Below are 27,048 nucleotides of genomic sequence, written 5' to 3' on the forward strand. Positions count from 1 at the left end.
TGGCAGGATGCAGGAAACTGACCAGCTTAACCTATGACAGCTTTGTGTCCATGATCAACCTACTGCAGCACATAATAACCAGAACTGTCATTCTTCCCTGCTCCTGGAGCAGCAAAAAGGGGGTGTGGTGGGGGTCAGAATCTGGCTCATGACAAATATCCCCTCCAAAGATGGAGCTGTCCTGCCCTGTGCTGTCGGGAACCGGGAAACTGACTAGCTCATGGCCATGACTGCCCCCTGGTTCCCAGCTCCTGAAAACCCAGGGGATCCAGAAACCAGGCTGCAGCCTGGTTCTCATCTCCTCCCCGACTTGTGTGAAAATTTGAGTTTGTGTGGGGGTTGCAGGAACTCAACCCCCGTTTAACTCAAGGGTTTACTGTATATGGCCACTTAATGCAAGGGATGCTGATGTTTGACAGAGATAGCGTGCATCTGGGTTTTCCTGGACATGACCTCCTTTTTGGTCCTCCAGTCTCTGTCCAGACAGGTATCTGAAATGTGAAAAACTTCTCTGAAAATCTACAAGCACTTCCATGAAACAATCTGGAACACTACTGTGAGCAGTTGTGTTAGGACAGCTATTTGCAATAATGGTATCGTCATGTGTTAATGGCTGTGCAGCCTCATGACACATGCAGGTCCCATCTCGGGGGTTTGCTTATGGGGGCATGGTGCTAGCAAGCCTCCAGGATAGGACCACACTCCTAGGCAAGGTTGGTAGCATAGAAGCAGTCAATAAGGTTAACAGTTGCCCTTTGTTTTGAAGATTTGGAGCCAAATGCAAGAGTAATGAAAAGAGCTGGAATAAGTTAAACATCTTGTTTGAGTGACGTGAGGCATCAGGTGCTAGGACCATGCCCATAGAAGAAGAACTACTTTGTGGCTCACTTGGCAGCCAGACCAGGTGCGTTTAATAAGCTCAACCTCAGGTCTGTAAAGGGTTATTTTAGCAAGACAAGGTCAGTGAGGTAATAGTCTTTGCTGGTCAGTGTTTGTTGATAGAAGAGATGGCTTTGGAGTTCCACTGAGTTCTTCTTCAGACCTGAGAAACTTAAGTGTCACAGCTCAACACAAGATTGAACAGATTGTTTGTCATGAGTAGGTAACTCATTTTAAGGGACCATTCAAGGTGATCTGGTCTGTTAATTCTCTAATCATAAGGTAGAAAGGCAGTGGATGGGAAGAGCCTGGAAGATGGGGGAAGGGGATTGTTAGTGGGTTTTATATTGTTGTAATAAGCCTTATATCTAGGGTCTTTATTCTAGCTCTGACTTTTAGTCAGAGGTGGAAAAGGTGCACAAAAAGTTACTTGAGTAAAAGTGCATCTGCTTTCACCACTGGATACTTGAGTACAGTCTAAGGCCGTGTCTACACGTGCCCCAAACTTTGAAATGGCCATGCAAATGGCCATTTCGAAGTTTACTAATGAAGCGCTGAAATGCATATTCAGCGCTTCATTAGCATGCGGACGGCAGCGGCGCTTCGAAATTGACGCGCCTTGCCACCGCGCGGCACGTCCAGACGGGGCTACTTTTCGAAAGGGCCCCGCCTACTTCGAAGTCCCCTTATTCCCATGAGCTCATGGGAATAAGGGGACTTCGAAGAAGGTGGCATCCTTTCGAAAAGGAGCCCCGTCTGGACGCGCCACGCGGCTGCAAGGCGCGTCAATTTCGAAGCGCCCCTGCCACCCACATGCTAATGAAGCGCTGAGTATGCATTTCAGCGCTTCATTAGTAAACTTTGAAATGGCCATTTGTATGGCCATTTCGAAGTTTGGGGCACGTGTAGACACGGCCCATATGTTCTGCACAATGTTAAGAGCAGGGTGGAACTTCCTCCTCCTTGTACTTAGCAACTGCGTATGAGCCATAGAGTGAAGTTACTTGCCCAGAGGTGACTTTCAGGCACTGGGCATGGAAACTGAGGGTAGCTTAACGGTGATGGGGGCATGGGAAAGTTTGCAATAATAGTCCCAGACATGAATGCGCATGTGGCACCTCCACATCCCCTAAGTAACTCTCTTGTGAGTGGCGTTCTGTGAGATCTGTAGGTGGCCATGCAGTATGTGCTACCATGCTGGTACCTGATTAAAGTTCTCCTCTCACCATCTCCTTCTCAGGGCTGCCCATGGGACTGTCCTACTGGTTCCCCCTCAGGGAACCACTATCCCTCTGTTTTTTCTGGAGATGGTCTCTTGGGAGTTTCCAACTGGCTGTTCTCAGCTTCTGAGTGAAGCAGAAGAAGCTGCCTGGCTCATCCCCTGTGACTCAGATCTTGCAAGTACCTAGGACAGACAACGGATCCAATTTTCTGCTGCCATGACTCCACAGGCATGGCTAGACTCACACCAACAAATAACTTCACCCTAGACTCAGGAACTTGGGACAGCCCTAGCAGAACTATTAATGTCCCCATGGTGCTGGCAATTCTCTATGAGGCCTTGGTACATCTCCTCTACCAGGCCTCTTGCCACGCCAGGAGTGGCAGCGTTTCCATGGTGCTCTCTGCACAGAGTTTGTGGAGCGCTTTTGGCTTGTGCAGGAGGAGAAGGCAGCTGAGAAAGGGGCTTTCATTATTAATGGGTGGTCCCACCAGGAACACAGAAGAGCAGAAGAGCCTCCTGAAGCTGTGGATGGATCTCGGTGGGGCAACAGTGAGGCAGGGCAGGTGCTATTCAGCTTCATGAGAGGGGTCAGGTCGTTGGAAATGACCGAATGCCTGCGGGGAAAGAATTCAGACCCAGAGAGGAACAAAGGAGCAGATTTTATAACTTTGCTTAGCTCTTTACTCTGGTGGCCAGGCAGTGAGAGCTCTTCCTGGGAGTGGTACTCTGGGTTTCTTGGCCTCCTTGTGTCACAGGGGTGGAGGAGCTGGCAGAGAAAAAGCCAGGCAGGGGGAGGCCAAAGCTGCTGCATAAACAAGTGTAAACCTAAATGACAGCCCCTTCCCTGTCTCAGTCCCTTGGGTGTAATTTGGAAGAGGGTCACCATGCAATGGGGCTGTTAAGGGTTGGGGGTGAAGAAGTAGGCGGAGAGGGGGAGAATGGGGCAGATCCACCTGGGACCCTCTGAAGAACCTAAGCTGAGATGGGGAGGGGAGACAAGAGTCTGCTGTTCAACATGCCCTTGTGGAATCAATAAATGGGAGGGGCTCAGAACTCCTGAGTTCTACTTCATCCAGACCCTGGGAAGGAAATGTTATCGAGCAATTAGATTGAAGGACGTGAGGCTCGGAATGCCTTGGCTGCATCCCTGACCCTGGGTCGGGTGACTCTCTCATGGCTAGCGCGTGTGTGGGGACAGGAGCTGGGGGAGGGGGTTTCCCTCAGGACTTCTTGGCTCTAGTCTTGCCTCTGGTAGGGCAGTAGCATCCAGTGGATAGAACAGGGGATGGGCAATCAAGAGTTCTGGGTTCTCTCCCCAGCTCTGTAGCCAGCTCACTGTGTGACTTTTGCACCTTGGTTCCCCATCTATAAAGCAGGTAGAAGTATCACCCTCCTGGGAGGAGCTGAGCTCCTCAGGGAAAGTGCTGGAGATGCGCCTCCATTCTCCCAATGCCCCTTTTGTAGCTGAAAGCGGAGCTCAGATCTATTAAACTTGCCCAGGACTGAAACGTGAGCCTGCCCCAGGCAGCTGTGAGAACTGACAGCTCCCAGAACCACACCCCACGTCAGCAGACTTCTATAAATGGACTGAGCCTCCTCAGGCATCAGGACTGGGACTCGTGCTGTCTGGGCACCTGGACCCTTCCCCGCCCCATGGGATCAGAGCGGGTGAGCGGCTCTGGGATGGCGAAGAACACACACATGCGCTGGCGGCTGCCGTTTGTCTGCCTCCTCTGGGAGGTGGCCATGGTCGTCCTCTTTGGGGTCTTTGTGCGCTTTGACCCTGAAGCAGACGCACACTGGAAGGCAGAGCAGCAGCAGCAGAACGTCACCAGTGACATAGAAAATGATTTCTACTTCAGGTATCCATGTGAGTACAGCCGGCAAGCACCAGCCCCTGCGCTGGGAAATCCCAGCTCCTGCATGGCCAGCCTGGAGGGAGGTGAATGAGGCCGATGTCGGTGAAGTTCTGGGGTTCGTGAGAGTCTGAGACAAGCAGCTCCAACCGCAGGCAGGACTGTGCAGGCAGGTCCTGCAGGAACCTCCCCTCAGGCAGCTCTGCTCATGTGCCTCAGGGCCCAGCCTGTGGTACCCCCCGGCTATTGCAGCCCTGAGCCTTCCCATTGCCCCTGCCCCCAGCTCTGCCCAGTTTTGCTCCACATGCTCCTTTTCTGTCCTGGAATTGGGCTCTCCAGCATGACCCTCCCAGTGCAGCCTGCATCCACCTGCCCCAACCCCATTATCAGAGTCCTGGGCTGTTCACCCAGCTCTGCTCATGCACTTAATCCTGACCTCCCCCCTGGCTAACACAGCCCTACCTCCTTCCTCCAGCTGTGCCGATACACCCCATCCCTCACCTGCAGCAAACGCTGAACCTCTTGTACGGAGAGCCTGGCAGATGGTTGGGTTTAGGGCTGGGATTTATGCCTGGTAGAGGCAAGGTGGGACTGAGCACATTTCACAGCCCCTTGACTCCGCAGTACTGGGAAATACGGGGTGGGGCGGGAAAGGGGGTGGAGAGAAACTACAGGGCTAAAGGAACGTGGGAATGTTGTACTGCTGCGTGCGATCCTGGAACCTTAGCGGGCTGCCTCGCGTGGGCACACACACACACGCACACATGCACGCACACACACACACACTTACCCCCCTCCCCCCCGACCGGCAGGCTGCAGGATACTAGAAACCTCTCTGCTTGTCCACTGTAAGGAGAAGGAGGAAACTGTCTGAATCCACAGCAGCTGGGATGTGGTACGTGGGTTACAGGTTAAAATTCTCTAGCCCAGGAGTTCCCAACCTTTTCACTAGTGTGGATGCAAATTATCCCCACTGCCCATTGTTCGCGCTACAACAAAGACTTTCAGACAGCAATTCATAACGTTATTGGAAGAGATTCAATTTGATTTATTTATATTGCTATTTATTTAAACTTATTTTCTATGATCATTTTTAAGTATCTTTTATTTTTTCATAGGCCCCCTGCAGTAACCTGGCAGACCCCCCAGGGGTCTGCAGACCCCCGGCTGGGAGCCACTGCCCTCCCCCTGTCCCTGCTGGGTTCCAGCTTTGGTGACTCATGTAGGCAGAGATGTGCACAACAAAGGTGGCGGCGTTCACCTGTTGCTCTAGGTAAATACTGAGTGGTGCTTGGGGCTCCTTTGGCAGGAAAGGTGCTGATGACTGTTACCTTGCTGAGCAGCGTGCATGTTTATGGCTTCTCCCCTCCTCCCAGCAGATTTAGCCTAGAGTACGTGGCTGCCCATCAGTCCTTGCTTCATGCAATTCCGCCACTAGATTGAAAGGATGGCTTGGGTGATCCCCTGCCTCTGGTGACAAGTATTGGAGGGGTAGCCGTGTTAGTCTGTATCTGTAACAGCAACAAAGGGTCCTGTGGCACCTTATAGACTAACAGAAAAGTTTTGAGCATGAGCTTTCGTGAGCACAGACTCACTTCATCAGATGCTGGTCTTGGAAATCTGCAGGACCAGGTATACATAAGCCAGAGCAAGGGTGAGGATAACAAGATTAGCTCAGTCAGTAACGGTGAGGTAGTAAGCTGTTCTGTGTTTGAACAGCACCTAGCATAGGCGTCTGCAGCCTGCGGCTCTGGAGCTGCATGTGACTCTTTAAGGCTCCCAAAGCTATAATTGCGAAGTAAAAAAAAAAACAAAACTCTTGATTATTTTTGATAACTGGTGAATATCTAAAAGCCCAACAAATGAGAAACTCATATCTAAATAGCAAATGATATGTGATCTTGTAACGCTGGATAACTCCCCCTTTAATGGGTGCAGTGCATTGTGGGATATGATACCGTATCTGTGTTTTGATCGCGTTACTAATAAAGTATTGATTTTTTGAAAAGGAAGCTTGCGGCATTCCTTCTGTGAAGGGCAACACGCATTTTAAGAAAGAAAACTGAAATTAAATGTGAAGTAAATTTGGCATAGCTAAAGTAGGTAGGAGTGAAAGTCAGGAAGCCAGTGGTACAAACACACATATGTAAAGTGTGAGGAAATAGAATAGGTAAAAAGTTTGTGCATGTCCTGCAGTAAACATGCATCACGTTACAAATCACTGTGTGTGCCCTGTTCTTAAAATAGGTCTACAAAATGTGGTTTGACATTACAGTAGTCCCTCAAAATGCACGATTTGGAGTTGCACTTAACTCGCATTAAAAGCACAATTCAAAATCTCGATCACCCTGGCCCGCGCAGCCTCGGTTCAAGCACCCACCGCACCCAGCTCAAATCCTCCTGGCCCCAGTTCACCCCCACCCTGCGGGGCTCCAGCTCACCCCCCCCGGCATGGCTCCGGCTCAGCCCCCCCCAAAAGGCTGTGTGGCCCTGGCTCACCATCTCGCTCCCCGCCTGCAGCCCTAACCGACCCCAGGCTTAACCCCTCTGCCCCTCTCCCTTGTTCCCAACCCACTGCCAGGCTTAACTCTCCCCAGCTGCCGGACTCAATCCCAGGACTCGCCTTTCAGAAGGAGCTCCAGGTGCTCCTGCTGCTTCCCCAGCTGCAGAACCTGCATTCCGCTGGGGAAAAAGCCGCCCCCCAACTTACGCGAAATTTGAGTAATACAAAGGTGTGTGGGAACGCAACCCTTGCATAACTCGAGGGACTGCTGTATTTATTAAGGACTGTCTCCCACTCATATGCATTGTGGCTCTTGAATTATTGAGGTTTTTTTTTTTTGCTGAATTTAAAAAGAATGGCTCTTGCTATTTTGGTTTCCACCTCCTGGCCTAGCACAACAAGATCCCGTCGCAGGAGCAGGCCTCCTGTGTGCTACCACAGTGCAGAGAGAGAAATAATATAATTAACAGCTCAATCCCACCACCTGAACTCTGACTCATGAGTCTGATAATATGTATTATTTCTTATGGTCTTGATTTTTGTCTAAATATTTTTGTTAACGTGGGAATTGTCAGTGAGTATTTAATTAGCAATAGGCACACCCTTATTTCTTTTTTAAAGTGTTGTGTATGCAGCTTAATAGGGGAACATGGGTATAAATGTGGTTATGGTAAAAGGGGGCCGACTGGGTATCCAGATTGACACCGGAGTCCTATGCGGGCTGGATCCTCAGCTGGTGCCACTCAGCCAAGCTGTATTGAAGTGAGTGGAATTATGCTGATTTACGCCAGCTGTGGGTCTGACCTTGTAGCGCCTCTGCATGGATTTTTGTAGGTTTTGCTGCAAGGAATAAACAAAAGCCACAGTCTGGCACTGTGTGACTAGACCCCCATCAGACCCACTTCCCCGCACGCCTTCATAGAGCACGTAAAGGACACAGTAACTAAAATCAGGATTCTGCCACAGCTACACCTGATTCAAGGCCCAATCTGACTCCCATTAAAGTCAATGGAAAGAATCCCATTGGGCTCAGCGGGAGCTGGGTCAGACCCTCATTCCGTACCTCTCAAGATAGGCAGGACTGCACCTCTCAGGTAGTTCACTAGACTACAAACTACCAGAGTAATGCAGCCAGTCTCTCTGAACACTGAAAAAATGGGCTGGAAAATTCCATTGTACGTGTCAGAGCCTAGACCGGCTCACACATGATTTAGCTGCACAGTGTTTGCCTTTCCCTGAGTGGGCTCATTCTCTATACCAAGCTGGCTGTGCCAAGGCATTTGGACAACAAATAGGCTGTGCCATTGTGCAGTATTTCACACACTGTGTAGTACAGACATTGGCCAACCTGTCTGAGCCGTATGGCATGTTTATCCATTCTGTTCGGAGGTAGCAAAGTGCGGGACACGCTGATTTGCTTGTGGGATCTGCCAGGGAACTGGTGGAGGGAACCTGCCCCTGTGGTCGTGCTCTCACTCTGGGGCTCTGGAAGTTTGCATGTGCAGTTCTTATGGTTTAATTTATAACTACGGGAAGTTTCGCTTGACCTTGTTGGGGCTGATGGTTATCAGAATGAAACCAGCAGTGGTGACTTCCACTCTCAGGTTTATCACAGCAAGAATTCTACTCTGGAGACTCATTTCCCTAACAGAGCAGATGGGGCAGTGTCTGAGCTGCCACACCCTGAGTGCTAGAAGTCCTGTGGCACCATAGAGACAAACAGATATTTTGGAGCATAAGTTTTCGTGGGCAAAGACACGCTTTGTCAGAGGCATGAGTGGGGGTTCCAGAGGGCGGTTCCAGAGGAGGGTTGCCAACTCCATTCATGTATCTGATGAAGTGGGTCTTGGCCCACAAAAGCTTATGCTCCAAAATGTCTGCTAGTCCATAAGGTGCCACAGGATTTCTTGTGGTTTTTGAAGATACGAACTAACTCGGCTACCCCTCTGATATCTGAATGCTAGGCTTACTTGGGACAAGTGTCTACTAAAGTAGCTGTGAGTCTCCTGTCAGACAGTGGTTCACTGTATATTAAGAATTGAATGAATCAAAGAATGAGTGTCCGGGTGAAATCCTGACTCTGTTGAAGTAAATGGGAGGGCTGCCATTGACTTCCCTGGAACCAGGCTTTTCTCCTCCGTTGAAGAGGTAGACTGTGTACATCTGTTCTCTCTTCTCCTGTACTTAGATAAACCCTTTTTGTTCTGTGTTTGCACAATGTCTAGCACCATGGGGGCCCAGTTCATGACTGAGGCTTGTTCAGATGTGCTATGATAGCACAAATAATGACTACTAGTAGTTCTCAAAGCAGGAAGGTGAAGAATAGTTAGGGACACTTGGGTTCTAACCAGAAGCAGGTTGTTGGGCAGAACTGGTAAAAAAAAATTTTAAAAAAATCAAAACTTTTGGTTTTTTAAATAAAAAAGGGTGTATTCACAAAGAGCAAGAGTGTGTGTGTCGGAAACGTTTATTCTCAATCAAGGCTCTGGGGAGTTTTTGGTTAAAAAATGGAGACTGCAAATGTTTTAGTAAATGGCGGTGTTTTACAGTTTGGGTGTTTTTATAAGTGTTTTTGGTTTAAAAACACAATCATTTTACTGAAATGAAAACCAACAATATGTCCTGAAAGGGCTTTCCAAACACAGATATTTTTTTCCTGAAAGTCAAAATCTTCTATCACAGGTTTTCTGAACCTCTATCGCAGAGGTTTTCTGAAAACTGAAGGTTTTTCATTTCTCAGCTTCGGTTTTAAAAATGTTTGTACAAAGTTTAAAATGAAAATGAGAAATTAAAAAAAAATCCTGAAAAATCATTGGTGTTTCTGAACTAGATTTATTGCTGAGTTCCTAGGCTTCAGAAGCCCCTTGCTGCCTCCGACACCCATGGTAATTGTGAATGCTTCTCCCCATCACAGCTTTCCAGGACGTCCATGTGATGATCTTTGTGGGTTTTGGTTTCCTGATGACGTTCCTCCAGCGCTATGGCTTTGGAGCTGTTGGCTTCAACTTCCTCTTTGCCGCCTTTGGGATCCAGTGGGCTCTCCTGATGCAGGGCTGGTTCCATTCCTTTGAGAATGGAAAGATACTCATTGGAGTGGAAAAGTAAGAGGGTTTTTGACTGGGAGAAGCCAGGGTGGGGACCACACAGTCTGGAGGCACTGCGCCTATTCTGTGTGGAGAGAGGGCATTCCAGAACATATTGTATCTTCTACGCTGCCTGCTGTTAAAAACCCCATGGAACCTGACTGCCTCATAAGAAAGAGTCTGGTCCCAACTCTCCCACCCCTCCTCAGTGGGGCAGGGTGCTCTGTACCTGTGGCTGGGTTCCGTGCTATACTCCAGCATTGGCTGGTGCTGTTGGATGGTGAGAGAAGGAGCTCGGTAAGACCAGCTAAGTGAGACCAAATTCTCACAGGCTAGTCCCCATGTGCCAGGGTCATTGCTTGCCCTCAGTCCTGGGAGTTCTATTACTGAGGTCCTTTTGAACAAACAGCTTCACATCTGATGAAGCTTCATCATGCCCTTCTCCATATGCTGAGGGCTAGAAGGCTCCTAATGTCCCACTAGGAGCTCCTCTGGGGACCCCAGTGAGGAGAGACCCATAAATCCTCACCCTTAGGAAAAGTAATGGTAATTTACCCCTGGAAGAATTTACCCAGGGTCATGGTGGATTCTCCATCAGTGCCCAGTCAAGAGTGAGTGTATTGCTAACAGATCTGCTTTAGCAGTTATTGCGGGGAAGTTCTGTGGCTTGTGTTAGTAGGAGATCAGAATAGATGATCACAGTGGTCTCTTCTGGCCTTCCATCTCTGAACGTATGCTGCCCCCATCCAGCAGGAGCAGGATGCTGCAAGTAGGATGCCAGTGGGGAGCCAGGATGAGGTTTGTGGGTCCTGGAAAGGTTGAGACTCGCTAGAGTAGGAGTAGTCAAAAAAGTAGAATTAAAAAAAAAGTAAACATGATTCTGAGATGCATTAACAGGAGAGTTGAGAGCAACACACAGGAAGTCATTCTTCTGCTCTACTCAGCGCTCATTGAGCCTCAATTGGAGTATTATGTCCAGATCTGAGCACCACATTTCAAGGGGGATGTGGAGAAATTTGAGAAGGTCCAGAGAAGAGCAACAAGAGTGATTAAAGGTCTAGAGAACATGAGTTATGAGGGAAGGCTGAAAGAACTGGGCTTGTCTAGTTTAGAACAGAGAAAACTTAGAGGGGACATGATAGTGGTTTTCAGTTACCTAGAAGAGGGCTACAAGGAGGAGGGAGAAAAATTATTCTTCTTGGCCTCTGAGGATAGGACAAGGAACAATGGGTTTAAACTGCAGCAAGGGAAGTTTAGGTTGGACATTAGGAAAAAATTTCCTACCTGTCAGGGTGGTTAAACACTGGATTAAATTGCCTAGGGAGGTGTGGAATCTTCATCACTGGAAATATTTAAGATCAAGTTATATAGACATCTACTGGGGATGGTCTAGACAGTGCTTGGTCCTGCTAGGGGACTGGACTTGATGACCTCTCATGGTCCCCTCCAGTTCTAGTGTTCTACGATTCTATAGTGTGGTGAGGAGGATCGCCATTACTAATCTGCAGATTTTTTTCTCTCCCTTCCCTGTCCCCCAGCCTGATCAATGCAGATTTCTGCGTGGGTTCTGTCTGCATCGCCTTTGGAGCCATTCTGGGCAAGACTAGCCCAGTGCAGCTGCTCGTCCTGACATTGTTTCAAGTCACGCTCTTTGCTGTGAATGAGTACATCCTTCTCAACCTGCTCCACGTAAGGCTCCCCTGGTGTCAGCGAAGTCAGAGCCTCCCCCACTTCCTCTGTGGCAGTGCAAAGGGGGTGTCAACATTTGGGGGCTGGGGAGATACAGATTAGGAGTGAGGTGCCACAGCTAAGCTGCCTGGAGGCTATTGTAGAGTGCTTGGTTTTAGTCAGGTCTGTCAGCTACCTGTGTGGCTGAACACATGGGGTTAATTCCAGTCACAAAAATTAAAGAGACATCTGAAGAGATTCAAACACATCCATGAGCAGTTCTCCTGCTCTCCTCACTTCCTGGGGTAGGAAGTTCTCCCAGAGTTCTGCAAGCACAGACAGTGCCCTGTGAGAGCAAGAGATCCCCTCTGGGAAGGTTTTTCTAACTGAGTTTCCACACAAAGGGCCTGATGCATTCTTTGGGTATGTCTACACTGCAGAGAACCCGAGCAGCAGCAGCAAGTCTCAGAGCTCGGGTCAACTGACTCCGGCTCACGGTATGGAGTTAAAAATAACAGTGTGAATATTCCCATTCAAGCTGGAGACTTTCTGCCCTGGGGCTTTTTCTTGTGGTGTAGCCATAACCTTTAAGTTGCACAATATTTCTCTGTTGGCTCCTTCCCTCTCTGGAAAATCAGTGAATTGGAGTTCATTATCAAGCCTGACACTTTCCACCTCAGGCTGAACAGAGATATCAATTAACTTATGCATTATAAGGACAGTTTCCCCACCTTTGATATTTGCAGTGATCCCAGGAAGCCCACCCAACTTAACAGACACTTTAAATAACTGTTTTTCTTCCTCCTTTTGCCCCCGCCCTTTTGTCCTATCTAGCTGATTCATTAGTTTTTATTTCATTTTTTTCCTATCTTTCTGTTAAGCTCTCTTCATCTCAGCTAGCAGGTGGCATCAAAACTTGAGTGGGGGTGGTGGTAGAATATCTCAGATGCAGAGAAATAACCCTAGGTTTTATACATTACTTTTCATCCATGGATCTCAAAGCACTTTACAAAGGAGGTAAGCTACATTATTCCCATCTTATAGATGGGGAAAGTGAGGAAGGAACACTTGACCTGACTGGTTTAGAAACACCCAGCAGGTCAGCCACAGAGTCAAGGCTGCTAATCTCCAGAGTTCCAGTCCAGTGCAACATGCCAGTACAGCTAAATCCCCCACTGTTGGGACCCCAGGGCTGCGTCTACACGTGCACGCTACTTCGAAGTAGCGGCAGTAACTTCGAAATAGCGCCCGTCACGTCTACACGTGTTGGGCGCTATTTCGAAGTTGAAATCGACGTTAGGCGGCGAGACGTCGAAGTCGCTAACCCCATGAGCGGATGGGAATAGCGCCCTACTTCGACGTTCAACATCGAAGTAGGGACGTGTAGACGATCCGCGTCCCGCAACATCGAAATAGCGGGGTCCTCCATGGCGGCCATCAGCTGGGGGGTTGAGAGATACTCTCTCTCCAGCCCTTGCGGGGCTCTGTGGTCACCGTGGGCAGCAGCCCTTAGCCCAGGGCTTCTGGCTGCTGCTGCTGCAGCTGGGGGTCCGTGCTGCATATACAGGGTCTGCAACTAGTTGTTGGCTCTGTGTATCTTGCACTGTTTAATGAAAGTGTGTCTGGGAGGGGCCCTTTAAGGGAGCGACTTGCTGTTGAGTCCGCCCCGTGACCCTGTCTGCAGCTGTGCCTGGCTCCCTTATTTCGATGTGTGCTACTTTGGCGTGTAGACGTTCCCTCGCTGTGCCTATTTCGATGTTGGGCTGAGCAACGTCGAAGTTGAACATCGACGTTGCCAGCCCTGGAGGACGTGTAGACGTTATTCATCGAAATAGCCTATTTCGATGTCGCAACATCGAAATAAGCTATTTCGAAGTTGGGTGCACGTGTAGACGTAGCCCAGATGTGCAGGGGCATCTGAAAGGGAACAAGTGAAAATGATCGAATCTGGAACCGCCCTCTGCTGATTGAAACACAGATTGTCAGTCATCACAGGAGAACTGGGTTCTTTGACCTAGGCATGTAGTGTTTGGTTGTGCCAGGAAAATGAAACATGCCTGGAATGGGATTGTTTCTCATAAAACACAAAGGGAGGGCTCTGCTCTATCATGGCCACATGGGGCAGCAGGGGGTATGGGCTGAAAAGCAGGAACAGTTTTATTGTATAATGACCACTGCGGGCTGCAAGAGGTCAGAGATGAGGACAGCTGTAACCCCATTCAGGCAACAGGGATGGAGAAAAGGACAGCTATTTACTGTATATTTGAGAGAGCTTGTGTTTCTGTCTGTCCCCCAGCCAGAGGACATGCACCCCTCCCGCAGCTGTGCCCACTGCAGCGTCAGTGGCCATGGAGAGGTGCTTCTCACCCGGCCCCAAATTGCTGCAGTGAGAGAGAGAGAGAGCTGGGGGTAGTCCTCTCTCCCCGGGGCAGCCTTCATACTGAACCCCTCACCCTCAGCCCCACTCCAGAGCAATAATTTAAATGAAGGAAAACGACCCAAGTAACTCCCGGTAAATCTTCCAGTTAGGGAATAATTTAGGTGTTCAGACCACAGCTTGTGCATGGGGATCCCTTTTCATATGGGAGGTCTGCCCAAATTTCCATCTGCTCCTCCTGAGACCAATGCGCTGGGTGCACGTAGCTAGGGAGAATGCTCCCTTCCAGGAAAGTTCATCTTAGCAACTTCATCAAAACAAAAAGCAGTCAAGTAGCACTTTAAAGACTACTTGACTGCTTTTTGTTTTGATAGTGTATAGACTAGCACAGCTTACTCTCTGTTACTATTTAGCAACTTCATGTGTGTCCTGAAGCAACACGCATAAGTGTGAGAGGAAGCAGCAGTGAAGGGAGGAGGGAGAAAAGGAGAGGACCTCTAAGAGGTGACTGAGGTTCATTATGCCCGGTGGCCAGAGCCTGACACCGTCCCCCAGAATTCTGGTGTGTTTGTACCTGGAGTTCTGAGCCCGCCCCTTAGAGAGATAAGGACAAACTCAGAAATTTGGATTCATGTCTGAGCATCATTGTGGTTCTACAGGGAGAGGGTTGAGCCTGGGGTTCTGGTTCTGTCCATCTCTGCTGATGACTTTTACTGGGAGTTTTGGGTCTTTTCAATTTCTGTTCAAAAAGCCCCAGGTTTCCAAAAGTAATAAACTCTATCTTTAAAAGCCCTGTTTGGTGTTGGCCCCTTAACTGCCCATGCTGGGGCTGCCACCTTGGGGTACTTCTGCTGTTGGGACCTCTGTGCCAAGGAGTAACCCAATGTCGGGTCTAGAAATGCCCCTTTTCCATGATGCTTTCCACAGAGGAGGCTGATTGGAAGGGTGTGGCTGAGATGTTCTGCCTGCCACTTGGTGGGACCAGGACCATTTCTCTTCTCCTCCTGCAGTGACCCAGCACAGGCTGGACGGACAGACAGATAGCTGGTTGGTCAGAATACTCCCAACCTGTGAATTTCACTTTTTTCTATGCCCTCAGGTTAAAGATGCTGGTGGATCCATGACCATTCACACCTTTGGAGCCTATTTTGGCCTGACAGTGACCAGAATTCTGTACCGGCCCAACCTGGATCAGAGTAAAGACAAGCAGGGCTCTGTGTACCACTCCGACCTCTTTGCAATGATCGGTGAGTTAACGACAGACTTGGAGACTTCATGAAAGCTCTGTTGGATCCCTCCTACCCCCTCTCCCACCAGCTGTGTGAAGCCAGGCTGGAACCTGTGTCCCTGTGGTGAAAGACTGTGTATCCCATTTCCCAATACTGGCACCCCAGAGCTACCTAGTTCCCCCCTCACCAGATCATATTAGAACCAATACCCTAGAATTACTAGCTCCATGTGCCATTCCCAGACACCCTACAGCTCCCAGCCTGGGGCAGGAGGGGCTGATTGGAACTAGTGCCCTAGATACAAAAGGCGTTGTGTCCTCTTGCAGCTTGGAGTTGCTGGTTGGAGTATTGTGGTAAGAGGGAAGAGCTGGCAGTGGAGGCAGAGCTGAGAGTTTGGGGCACAGCTGGACTTAGTCTCTTCTAGAGATAACTATCCTCTCTTCTTTTTAACGCCACCTCCCCTTGTTGCTCCCTGTCTTCATTCCCGTTCCCCCTGCTCCTTTCCCTCCCCTTTCAGGAACCCTGTACCTGTGGATGTACTGGCCCAGCTTTAACTCAGCTATTTCAAACCACGGGGATGCACAGCACCGAGCTGCCATTAACACCTACTGCTCACTGGCCTCCTGTGTTCTCACCACCGTGGCCTTCTCCAGCCTGCTGCAGAAGAAAGGCAAACTCGACATGGTAAGCAGGAGCCGATGATGTCTGGCAGTCTGATGCAGGCCGCTTCCTGTGCCAAGGGTGCGTGGATTTCATGGAGTGCTGAAAAGGCAAAGCCTTTGAGTGCCACGCAAGGGGATGAATCATTTTACAAAGCTCTGGCTTAAAAAAATGTGTGCTTTCCACGTGTCAGTCAGCGTGTGGGCGTGCTTGGACAAATACAGAAGCAGATATGTGCGCTGGCCTGGGTGTTGGCAGACCTGCGCAGCAGAGCCGGTGGGAATGGTCTCGGGGCGAGCATGTTCCAGGGTTTAACTGCACACTACCATGCAGACTTGTGATGTTAGGTGTGTGTGTTTGTGATTGGGGTTTGGGGGTGCCTGCACAGTGACATGTCTTAAAGCAGGGTCTAGCTGGTGGTGTTTTCTGGCTGTGTACGTGTGACACAGCAGGCCCCAGACAGTGCCGTGCTTGTGTCAGCGCCAAACTTTGGCAACGCCTGGGCGGCAATGCGCATGTGGATGGGCAGCTTTTGCTTCCATGAAAATGTTGCCCCTGATCATCCACTATTTGCCTTCAGTCCTCTCCCATTCATGTGCTTGTGGTGAAAAATAATCTCTGGTTTTAGGCAAATCCTGTAACGGGCAGAAGACCAATCCCAGAGCAGAGGAAAATGGGCCCAGATCCTCCTTTTTTTCTGGGAACATTTTCTCAGTCAGCAGCGGTGCTTTTCTTCTCGGTTGGCTTGAAATCCTGCCACTCTCAGATTTGCAACTCTCATGTCTCCATGCCAAAGTGACAAGACATGAGCATTTTTACACAGGTTCATATCCAGAATGCTACACTGGCTGGTGGTGTGGCGGTGGGGACCGCTGCGGAGATGATGCTGACTCCGTATGGATCCCTCATCGTCGGATTCCTCTGTGGCATCGTGTCCACCATTGGGTTTGTCTACCTCATGGTAAGGGCAGCTCAAAGGAATTCCAGATTCTTGCCTCTTTGCTGGGGAGAGCAAATAATTTGTCTCTCTCTCCTCCTTTCGCTGCAGCCATTCCTGGAGTCCAAGCTGCACATTCAAGACACATGCGGCATCCACAACCTACATGCCATGCCGGGGCTTATTGGGGGCATCGTGGGGGCTGTCACTGCAGCCGCAGCCACTGAAGAGGTGTATGGCAAAGAAGGGTAAGATGGTTTAAATCTCTCCAGAGGTAGTGGGGTGGATTATGGGCCAGTGTGTGTGCGTGGGGGGGAAGATGAGAGATGTGTCAGGGCAGCAGCTGAGTGGTCCCTTACAGATGTGCATGGGCGGTACTAGGCCATTCAAGCTGGGTCAGGCTCAGGAGGATTGCACCCTGTTCCAGCTGCTTCCTGCTGCCAACTCCTGAGAGCCCCTATATCTCCAAGCCCCAGCTTCATTCTGGGTCTTGGCAGACTCTGGGCAGGGGCAGTTGGGTTTACAAAGGGGCTTCTCTTTATCTCTGTTACTTCCTCTTCTGGGCCAGACTCCCACATAAATAATGAAGGTCTGGAATCCACTCCAGGTTCTGTGGCTTTTGGATCCCTCTAGTTTGCAGCCTGTTGGTCCAGGCTGAGGCCCGTGGTTGGGTGTGGGTTTGTAAAAGAAGGGATAAAAGCAAAGTGGCTGGGTTTTATTGTTCCAGTCTCCCCACTCCTCAATGAGAATGTGTCCTTTCAGTGCCAGGGAGATGGTTTGGAGGGACTTTGAATGTAGCTCCCCCATCCTCCCCAGCCCAGACTCTCTGACTCAGATGAGTGTCTCTCAGACAGCTGGTCTCACTGTCTCTCTTCATCACAGTCTCATCAGTGCCTTTGACTTCACGGGTGACTACCAAGATCGGATGCCCAGTGTCCAAGGGGGGTTCCAGGCAGCTGGCATTTGTGTGTCCCTGGCTATGGCCGTGGCTGGAGGGGCCATTGTGGGTGAGTGGCAGAGTGCAGGGAATGGAGAAGAAAGGCCCCGGACCAGGATTTGGTTGGAGAGTGGCTGGCTCAGCCATTCTACTTGCCCCCACCCTGGCGTAGTGGAAGGACACATCTCCTGGGCTAGAAGCACTCTTTTGTTCCCACATGCAGTTCCTGAAAGTGAGATGAGACATAAGGCTTGAAGAAGTGTGGCATCTCAAGGACTATGTCTGGGGACCATTCTCTTCCCCATCCTTTAATATTTCTCCCACTCCAGCACCTCCAGAAGTGTTACTTCCTGGGGTCATAATGTCATGTGGAAAACGTCGATTGGCTGAAATTAGGACATCATTTTCAAAAGTGCTGTCCACTGGAGGTGAGACTGCCTCGTGTGGCAGCTCTGCCCTGTACCCTGCAGGGCCCCAGCAGAATGGGGAGATCCTGGCTGGCTCTCACACACCATCCATCACAAGACACACTGGGACAAGGCCCATTTGCCACTCTTCCCCTTTCTAACAAGCAAACCTGTCAGGAGGTGATTTTGTGCCCATGTTATAAACCAAAAGGAGGGCTGGAAAATAGCATCAAAACCCAGAAAAGCTGCAATGAATGGGGAACATAGCAATTTGAGGGGATCAGCTCTGTCTTGGTGGTCACTCACTATCAACTAAGATGTCTTCCTGTAGGACTGAGCCTTTTGAGGGGAATCAGGCCAGGGCTTGTGAGGTTCCCCAATGCTTCTGCTTCCAGCTGAACCCCACAAGTCCAGAAAGAGGAGAGGAAATAGACCAGCAAATGCAGAACCTGGAATCTCAGCAGTTTCCGTCTGAGTTCCTGGGCTGATATGGAGGTGGTTGTGGATTAATTTGGGTTTGTTTCTGAGTTGATCAGGTTCAGTTTGTGGTTGATTAGATGTGAGTCTGGTTGGTTTCAATGCCAAGCTAAGGCTCAGCTCGAGTATGAATTTTTTCTGCCTCTGATTGGCAGATCCACAGATATTGGGGGAGGAAGAGCTTGGTGGTTTGAGCATTGGCCTGCTAAACTCAGGGTTGTGAGCTCAGTCCCTGAGGGGGCCATTTAGAGATCTGGGGCAAATAGATTTAAAAACAAATAGAGTCAGGGATAGTGATATGTACTGCAGTGGATGCAGGGGACTGGACTCAATGACCTTCCAAGGTCCCTTCCAGTTCTATGAGATTGGCATATCTCCATATATTGAGTATTGTGTTACATTTGCAGTCACATGATCTATATTTCCCCATTGGATTGTTCTACTTCTATGATCCCGTGAGTGATGAAGGTATGGCAGAATTCTAACCCAATCCTCTCCCACTGCCTCCCAGGGACAATGGCTTCTATCACAGCAACTCACTCACAAGCAGCTTTCCATTCAGGAAGCACTTTTCTGCTTTCAGACTCTCGCAGGTAGGAGAGGAGATGGCCCCTTCCCTGGCTGTTTCCTGTAGCATAGCCCACATTGCTGTAATGTATCATGTAATTCACTTTAAAGTTACCCCCAGCCTGTGAACTCCACTGACTGACAGTGAGTTCCCAGAAACAGGACAGACACACACACACACCCTGCTGAAGGCCTGTGGGGCAAGGACAATAAGAAAGGCCAGGGCTAGATATGCTCAAAACTGACCCAACCTCCCTTCACCTACAACACAGAGAGGGAAAAGTTTCTTTGACTCCCTCTCCTTGTGGGGCTCCATGGAATACAATCATAATACTGGAAGGGACCTCTCAAGTCCAGTCTCCTGTATCCACAGCAGGAGCTCGCACCATCTATACCATCCTTGACGGATGTTTATCTGACCTGCCCCTAGCGACTTGAAAGCTGTTATCATGAAATACCTTTGAGGACCCAACCAGGACGGAACGCACAACCCCTGGCTTACAAGGCTCTAACCACTGAACTGTGGCTCTTCCAGGCCTGCCATCACTGCTGCTGCAGCAGGGGTGACATCCAGAGCCCTGGGCCTATAAATTGCTCCTGGAGCGCTGCACCCCACCCCACCGTGCTCTTCAGGCAGCTCTAAGGGTCTGTGCAGTGTGCTCTACCCCTAGCCCCCCCCTCCCCCCCCGAGGCCCTGCCCCTTGCAAGAGTATGACATGTGGCCCCCACACACACCTCTTCCAGGGTCTGGCATGGCTGTCAGCTCCCCAGGCTCATCCCCAGTCCCGGCGGCTTGTTTCTGACTGACTGAGGCATTCCTGCCTCACTCTCTGTTTTGTTGCTTCCAGGTGCTATTTTGAAATTGCCGTTCTTGGGGGACCCTGCTGATGAGAACTGCTTTGAGGATGATGTCTTCTGGGAGGTGAGCAGTGGGGGCTGGTCTCTGTCACTGGCGCTAGGGCAGGGGGCTTTGGGGCCTGGTGTCCTGTGTCTGCTAGAAGGGGAGGGGGCTCTGTCAGGTGCCCTTCGGCTGTCAGGGATTTGGGACTCAGTGTCCATACAGCTGGGTTGATGGGCTTTGTTGCCGGGGGTGGGGAATGGCAGGGGGCAGCACTGGGGACCTGGGTATGGCTTCCCGCCTGCACTGTGGTAATTGCGTGGGAGTTGTGATCTGTCACAAGGTGGCGTTATTGTCCATGGCATGGCCGCATCATTGCTGGTACGGTGAGGTGATACAGACTAACAGGGCTACCCCACTGAGACTCCCTGTTTACAGTCCGTCTGTCCCCCTGGCTATGGGACTCCCTGCTGGCAGGAAAACAGGCTCTGTCAGTACCATCCTGACAGGCATCAGGCCTGATGGAAGTTTTGCTGTCTTTGCAGGTGCCTGAGGATTCGGAGAGCAGCAGCCTGTACCACATGCATGACCCTGCCCTCAAACCTGTGACTCCCTAACCCACCTGGGTAGGCAGGGCTGAGACACAGGGAGGGGACAGGAGGCAGGGGGTGGGGAGATTGTGGAGAGCCCAAGAGCTGAGTGGGCAGAGGGCACCAGCATCCAGCAATTGGAAGCACTACGTGGACTGGGACTAATGGATCCTAGCTGCCCCAAAGGCAGCACACAGGCACATGGCACTGGTCAGTTCCACGCACACATAGGCTAATCTCTCAGGGGCTGGGATCTGCAACAGCATGCCTGCTTCATGGCAGAACTGCTGGGCACTGAGACCTCTTTGGTGTGGGTTTGAGAGGCGGGACTGGGTGCCTATGGGTCTATGGTGTGACTGTTGGTGGTGTCACAGGAAAGGGCAGGATTTCACCAGGAGCAGGGTAAGGAGAGGTGCAACACAGCACAGCAACTACCCAGCCTAGGGAAACGTTCCCCCCAAAGTCAGCTCTTCAATTGCTAGCCCAATCTGGGAGCAGGGGCGAGGCGGCAGTTGGCAGGGAGAGACATGGGCACTGGGCAGCTGCAGGGGTATGTGCCAGATTGCCAGTGGTAGGGAGGGATATTCTCCATCATCCTGCTCGGAAGAGGTCACTGGCAGAGCCCTGATCTTCCTGTACCTCTGGGTATGCCTTAGGTGGCATCTGACCTCTTTTTAGTCTCTACCTCCCCAAGGAAGCTATTGGTGTAATTCTGTGCCTATTCCCATCTGGCCACAGGGTTTGAGAGCTCATGTTTCCTTTCTCACATTCCCCACCTTGGTGGGATAGCCTGGGAGAGACCTGATTTTCACTAAGTGACACACTGGAGAACTGTCAGCAAAGTCACAATGCCTATGCTTACCTGAGAGCACAGGGCCAGAGGTTTGAAATGCACACTGGGGCATCTCTTTTAGCACTGCCACAGGGCAGAGGCAGGGGGAGGGAGAGCTTAACACCTGAGGGGAGTGGTTTGCTGGGAGCTTGTTGGGTGGGGTCTCTCAGGATTCCAATTCTCAGAGTTTTAACCTACAACAACTCAGCTGGCACTGTGCCGGAGCCCAGGACACCGCCGATGCTGGGGATTGTGGAGTGCGAAGGATTCGGTTCAGGGGTAACAGAAGCCTGTCCTTGCAGCTGGGGGGCGCTGTTACACTGAGAGAAGATAGTCAGGTCTGGCATGTATCCAGCCCTTTGCAATAGTTATATAATTAACCCTCCCCCCCGCCACCCCAAGTTAGATAAGCATTTGGCAGCCAGGGAACAAGGAAAGAAAGTGACTTTTTCAGGGATTAGAATCAGGAATCTGGGTGCCCCTGTCTCTGTTCCTTTGCTTTCTTGCCCTGAGGGCAGGTTCCCTAACTGTCCCTCTCTGTCCCTCCTCCCGCTTTGTTGTTTGCTCGTGGGTGTGTGAATACAAAACACGGCATTATTCTTTCCAGTACTGCTAGGTAATGAGCAGTGACAGCAGGGTAGGGGGGGCTCTGGCCATGGCCCCATTTCCCCCAGTAGCAATAGAGAGGAAGCCTTTGTGGGAGGATGCTGGGATAGAGACTGAGTCACTTGCCCCGTGCTTGGTTCGTGGGAATCTTTCAGTCCTCCGTGGAAGGTTTGGGGTGGGCAGGTCCCCGTTTTTGTTGCACAGAGCCCCATGCTACCTGCTGCCTCTCTGAGCCAATGCATTTAGGGGGCTGAGGAGGCTAACAGCCCCCTCATGCCACTACAGTGGGGCCTGGGAGCAGGAATACAGCTGGTGAGAACAGAGGAGAGAACATCTAAAATCCAAGGTCATGAGGTGTGAGGAGCCAGTTGGCCTGTGGGCCCAGCAGCATGTTTCTGACCTACATTACAGCCATCTTCTCCTAGATGCTGAGCCACCCTCCCCTCAGCAGCCACAGAAGTCAGGGGAGCTGGGAAGCTCCACACCACAGGGAATGGGGCCCACATGGGCTGGTTTCATGAACTGACTTCAGACACGTTGTTTTGAACACCAAGTGCTGACAATGCTGTAGTGCCTGAAACAAAGGGCCCACAGTGTCTTACAGCCATGTGCCTACATAGGCTCAGATTTCCCACAGAGCTTAGCTCCCAATTAAGCGCCAAAAGGAAGGACCCTGCTTGTCCAGGTTGCTCAATGTGGGGGTGACTGGGCCTTTTGGGAAATTTGCCCTGATGGTAAATGCTGTGCTCTTAAAAAGCAAGTCTGGACTCTGTGGGCACAACTGTCCCAGCGGTGCCCACATGCTCAGCTAGTGCCCATTGAGTGAATGGTTTGAGGTCTGGCTGGGCATTTGGGTGCACAGAATTGCAGTGCGCACAGCTGTTGTACCAGCGCAGTTCTGATGGTCTGTGCCTAAGATTGCCTTGTGGGTCATTGGTATTGCCTCTGCTTTTCCGAACTGCCAGCGTTCAGGTTCAAATGGTGTCGTGCTGGCTACTTGGCAGGAAGTGTTTTTGTTACACATTGATCCCTGAGAAACAGGTCACTTAGCTCTTCCAGTCTGAGCCGAACTGCTGTCTCTGTTGTCCCCGCTCCTGATCACTGCAGTCTGGAGAATATGAGTCTCCATCACTATCCCGGGGACGCTGTTTCACTGCCCAGGCACTGACTGTTAGGAACTTTTCCCTCTTTGTTGGTTTCAGGTCATTCCTACCTGCCAAACCTCTCTCCTGGGACAGATCATTCCATTCTGTTCAGGTCAGTGGTTCCCAACCTGGGGCCCTTGGACCCCTGAGGGTCTGTGAGTGTATTGCAGGCGGTCCATAAAAATAAAATAAAAATGATCTTGGAAAATAAGTTTTAAATAAATTAAAAAGTTACAATCAATTACTGTTTTTATATTAAGTATCTTTCAATAAGTGCTGTCCAAAAATCTATGTTGTGGTTTCCCTTCTCATTTAATGACATGTACATAGCAGCTCAAGTTGGCTTTGATGGGGGTCCCCAAATAGTTTGAGAGGCAATGGGGGGTCTGCATTTGTAACAAGGTTGGGAACCACTGATCGAGATGGGTATGCTAGAGGGCCCTGATCCCTCTGCATCCAAAGTACAGAATATGGATCCCTTTCCCATATTAATAATGCCTATCCGTTGTATAGTGCTTTTTGTTGGTAGAGCTGAGAGTGCTTCACAAAAGGGGAGCAATATCGTTATCCCCATATTACAGCTGGGGAAACCAAGGCACAGAGTTGGGAAGTGATTTGCCCAAGGTCATCCAGCAGAGCCAGGAATAGAACTCAAGTTTTCTGAGTGTCCCAGCCACTCAGCCTTCTCCCATCCCCAAGCAAAAAGCTGCCATTAAGGGAAGATTTGGAGGCAGGGGAGAAAATCTCTTCTGGAGCTAGTGCATGGTGTTTCTTAGGGTAACACGTGAGGGACAGAGAGAGGAAAAGGAAAGAAAGGCAGTGGGAGTGGTGCTGGGTCTCTTCTCTATGTCTCTCTGTAATTCTCACCCAGAGGGGGGGAGATGAAAGTAGCTATTCATGCCCCTTTGGGATGTGACACCCTCATTTTCCATGCTGGGTAAAGACAAAAACCCTTTACAACATGTGTCTGGAATTTGTCAGCAGCTGCCAGCGGCAGCATGTTAATTAAATGTCGGCAAAGATGGAAGCAAGAGGCCCTGCTCTAATTGGACAGTTTGCTTAGTGGAACTGAAAAACATTGTGACAAAGGAGGAGGCTCCAAAATGCTATGTTCCTCTGGCGCGATGCGGGGCGAGGGAGCCTAGTGCCAGGAGGTGCTCTGGAAGAAATCGTGGTTTGTCTTGGTTTGACCTGAGACGACCCTGCTATTGAAAAAAGAAGATGACTGCCATCCTCTGCAGTAATGGCTGCGGTTGGAGCACGGTGGGCCAGGGCTGAAGAGGAAGACACACATTTGGGCACAGCGGTGGAGTCAGGGACTGCTGGGAGGTGCGTTGGACCATGCGCTCACTCCACTAGGCGCACTGCCTAGGGCAGGGGGAGTGCCTGGGGCTCCCCAAAACAGCATGGACTCTCTAGGCAGCTCTTACCGTGTCCTGACTCTGGCTTCTGTCTTGCCTGGCCAGGGACAGGGAGTCTTGGTGGGAAGAGGAGGAGCAAGGGGCAGTGATTCCTGGTGAGGAGGATGTGGGGGGACCCACAATTTCTTTATGGCCAGAGCCCCAGTAAGTCTTAATCCATTTCTGCTTGGGCAGGGTGGGGAAAGCCTAAGGGCTGGGCTGTTGTGGGGCAATTTGGTCTTTAAAGGGGAGTTCTTTCGGAGTATCCCATGCACAAGGCCCTGGGTCAGACTCTCTGCTGCATGCACCTTATACTAGTGGAAAGGGAGCATGACACATGATCAGATTCAATATGAGTGGAGATGGTCCCTTTATAAATATCTGGGCCCACAGAGGGCTTTGCTGGCTGGTATGGAACAGGTGTAAGTGCTCCCCATAGGGAATTGGGCCAGGATATGCCAAGGGCACCGAGATTCTTAGTCACTCTCCAGCCCCTGCCCCAAAAGCAGGAAAGGCACAGCTGAGGCCCAGGCCTGTGGCACAACTAGGCCCACGAGCTCTAATTCCTTGCTGTGGTATTTGGGTTCCTAGTGCTGCAGGGGAAAGATTTAATCCCCCTTCCCTCCCTCTGCAACCTGTTTTCATGGGGGCAAGAAACAGCAGGCCTTTGCATGCACATACCTTCAGCTGGGGAAAATCCCCCCAGTAAGAACTGTGAAAGCTCTCAGGGGTGGTAAAGAGCCCCTCTTTAAAAAGTGAATCCTAAAGCAGTCAACCCAAAATATTCATGTAAGTCGTCTTAATGTGCCTGTTGGTTGCCATGCTAATGTGAGCTCTCCCAAGGACTCCGCTGGAGCTAGGTTTCATGGTTCTCAGATTATCCTGACTGTGCACCTTTGGTCCTATCCTACCCTCTTTGTCTGATCTCTATCAGCTTATCACTCTGCAATGCCCTGCCCTGCCCAATGCCCCAGATCAGCAGGGAGAGCTAATCCTGCCCCCTTGCATCATGCTAGGATTGTGTGCTCCCTGCCCCATGCCCTGCCCTAGACTCAGGCTAGCAGGGTTTGCACTGGTGGTGTAAAAATTGCTTTATAGATGGTGCAGCTCAGGCTGGGGCTCAGTCAGCCAGTCACTCCCCACAGATTTGGCCTGCTTAAGCTGCACCAGCTCTGGAACAATTTTAAGAGAGCCAGAGTGAGTCTGTGGCCCTGAGCTGGAAGAGGCTCACTCCCAGGGCAGCACAGACTCCCAGGGCAGTGCTCTTCCTGCCTGCCAGCCAGCCCTTGTTGTGCTCTGGGGGACAGGAGGTCAATGGCCAATGATCCAGACAGCAGCTCTCTTTGGCTTAACAAGGCCACTACCTTGTGTCTCCCTTTTTGGAGAACTTTATGCAGAGCCTTTGCTAAACTTTATGAGCTTGCTCTGCCCTCTACCTGTCTCCGTCAGCCTCTCCGTCCTTTCCATTTGCTCTGTTCACTTCCAGTGGGCTGTGGCCTCGCAGGTGGTACGTTCCCATGCCTGTCCCCGGGAGCTGGTGAGCTAGGCCCTCTAGATTGAGTGCCCCCCTTGTGCTCCCCACTACTCCCCGCAGAGACTTGGCAAAGAATGACAGTCTCAGACTGGCATGCGTGAAGTTCAATGACTGCCCCATTGGGAGCCTGGTGAGAGCATGCGTTTGGCCTCTTAGGGGGGGCAGTTGGATGTTTGGGAAAAGAAGTTATGGGCAGCCTCAGGCCTGGCTGTAGGGAGTAAGAGGTACCAATTGGATGCAAAGGATGATGTCAATGAGCAAAGCTATCCTGACACAGGTTTCCATGGCAGAGGCTGTGGATGAACCAACCCACATTCATTCAGGTTCTAAGGATCAGCTTGACAGCTAATCACCTGGGCCAAGGGGCAGAAAAGATTTTTAAAATTCTTATATAAAGCTTGTAGGTTCCCCAGGGAGGGCATTAAATGGCATGGAAAGGGGCAAGGTGGGGACCAGCAGCACTTAATCCTGTGGTGAATAGGCAGGCGGGTGGGTTTAGATCAGCTGCCAGCTGCTGAAAGGACTGCCACGGAGCTGCTTCCATGGGTAAGGCCTGTACACAGCTCCCTAGCTCCTCTGGAACTGGGGCTCCACTGTGCAGCTATAGGGGAATGTCTGTCTGCCAGGGCCTCTGTGTGCGCACGTCAGACAGGGGGTGTATGTGTATTTGTCTGTGCCTGTGTGTCAGTTGTGGTGTGCCTGTGTGTGAGAGAGTGTCACGGTGTGTCAATGTGCATGCATGTAAGTCAGCACTGTATAGTTGTGCACTGGTCTGAGTTTGTCTGTGTTGATCACTGTGTGGCCATTGGACCCTGTGGCCATGTGCGTGTGAAAGGCTCTTCAGACCCCTCTGAAGGAGCTCTGTAAATTGTAATCAGATTAAGGCAGCCAATCACTTAGAGCCCTTGAAAAGGGCATACGTTTTCTAATCAGTACCTAGCTTTGAGTCTCACAAAGGGTCTAAGTAACTCGGCAGGGGTCGGGCCCTCTGGAGCACAGGGGAGGGGGCGCTCCTTTCTTTTCTCTCTGTCCCTTGTAATTATGTCAATTTGCTAGCCAAATTGTTTGCTTGAGTGGACAGTGGGGGCTTGCTACCCTGGCCCTATTCATGTGGTAATGTGGGAAGGAACATGGCCTCCTGGCTTCGGGAGATCCTGCCGGACTCCAGAGGAACAGCTCACACTTCCAGAGCAGGGACCCAAACCTTCAAGGGAGAAATTCAAACAGGCTGCTGGCTGGAAGTGCCCTTCTAACGCCGGCTCCTGGGGCAGGAGCAGCTCACCGAAGGGCTGGTTGGC

At 50.7% G+C, this 27,048-nt stretch overlaps 1 protein-coding gene across 4 annotated transcripts; it reads left to right on the top strand.

The window, feature by feature from the left end:
* The first annotated feature begins 3,706 nt into the window (after positions 1 to 3,706).
* Positions 3,707 to 23,057, top strand: RHCG (Rh family C glycoprotein). Of its 4 annotated transcripts, XM_075006652.1 has the most exons (12): positions 3,708 to 3,974; positions 5,079 to 5,233; positions 9,378 to 9,564; positions 11,085 to 11,235; positions 14,691 to 14,838; positions 15,338 to 15,504; positions 16,304 to 16,441; positions 16,529 to 16,665; positions 17,300 to 17,424; positions 19,654 to 19,727; positions 20,189 to 20,269; positions 22,874 to 23,057. In XM_075006652.1, coding segments are annotated over exons 1-11 (1,356 nt in total). In that variant the 5' UTR covers positions 3,708 to 3,972; the 3' UTR covers positions 20,261 to 20,269; positions 22,874 to 23,057. The 4 variants fall into 4 exon arrangements, 3 of the variants coding, with proteins under 3 accessions (XP_074862754.1, XP_074862753.1, XP_074862752.1); XM_075006651.1 differs by lacking the exon at positions 5,079 to 5,233; XM_075006653.1 differs by lacking the exons at positions 5,079 to 5,233; positions 16,304 to 16,441 and having other exon boundaries at positions 3,707 to 3,974.
* Positions 23,058 to 27,048: the final 3,991 nt, after the last annotated feature.

Source organism: Carettochelys insculpta, chromosome 12 (assembly GCF_033958435.1).
Source record: "Carettochelys insculpta isolate YL-2023 chromosome 12, ASM3395843v1, whole genome shotgun sequence".
In the NCBI taxonomy this organism is placed as follows: Eukaryota; Metazoa; Chordata; order Testudines; family Carettochelyidae; genus Carettochelys; species Carettochelys insculpta.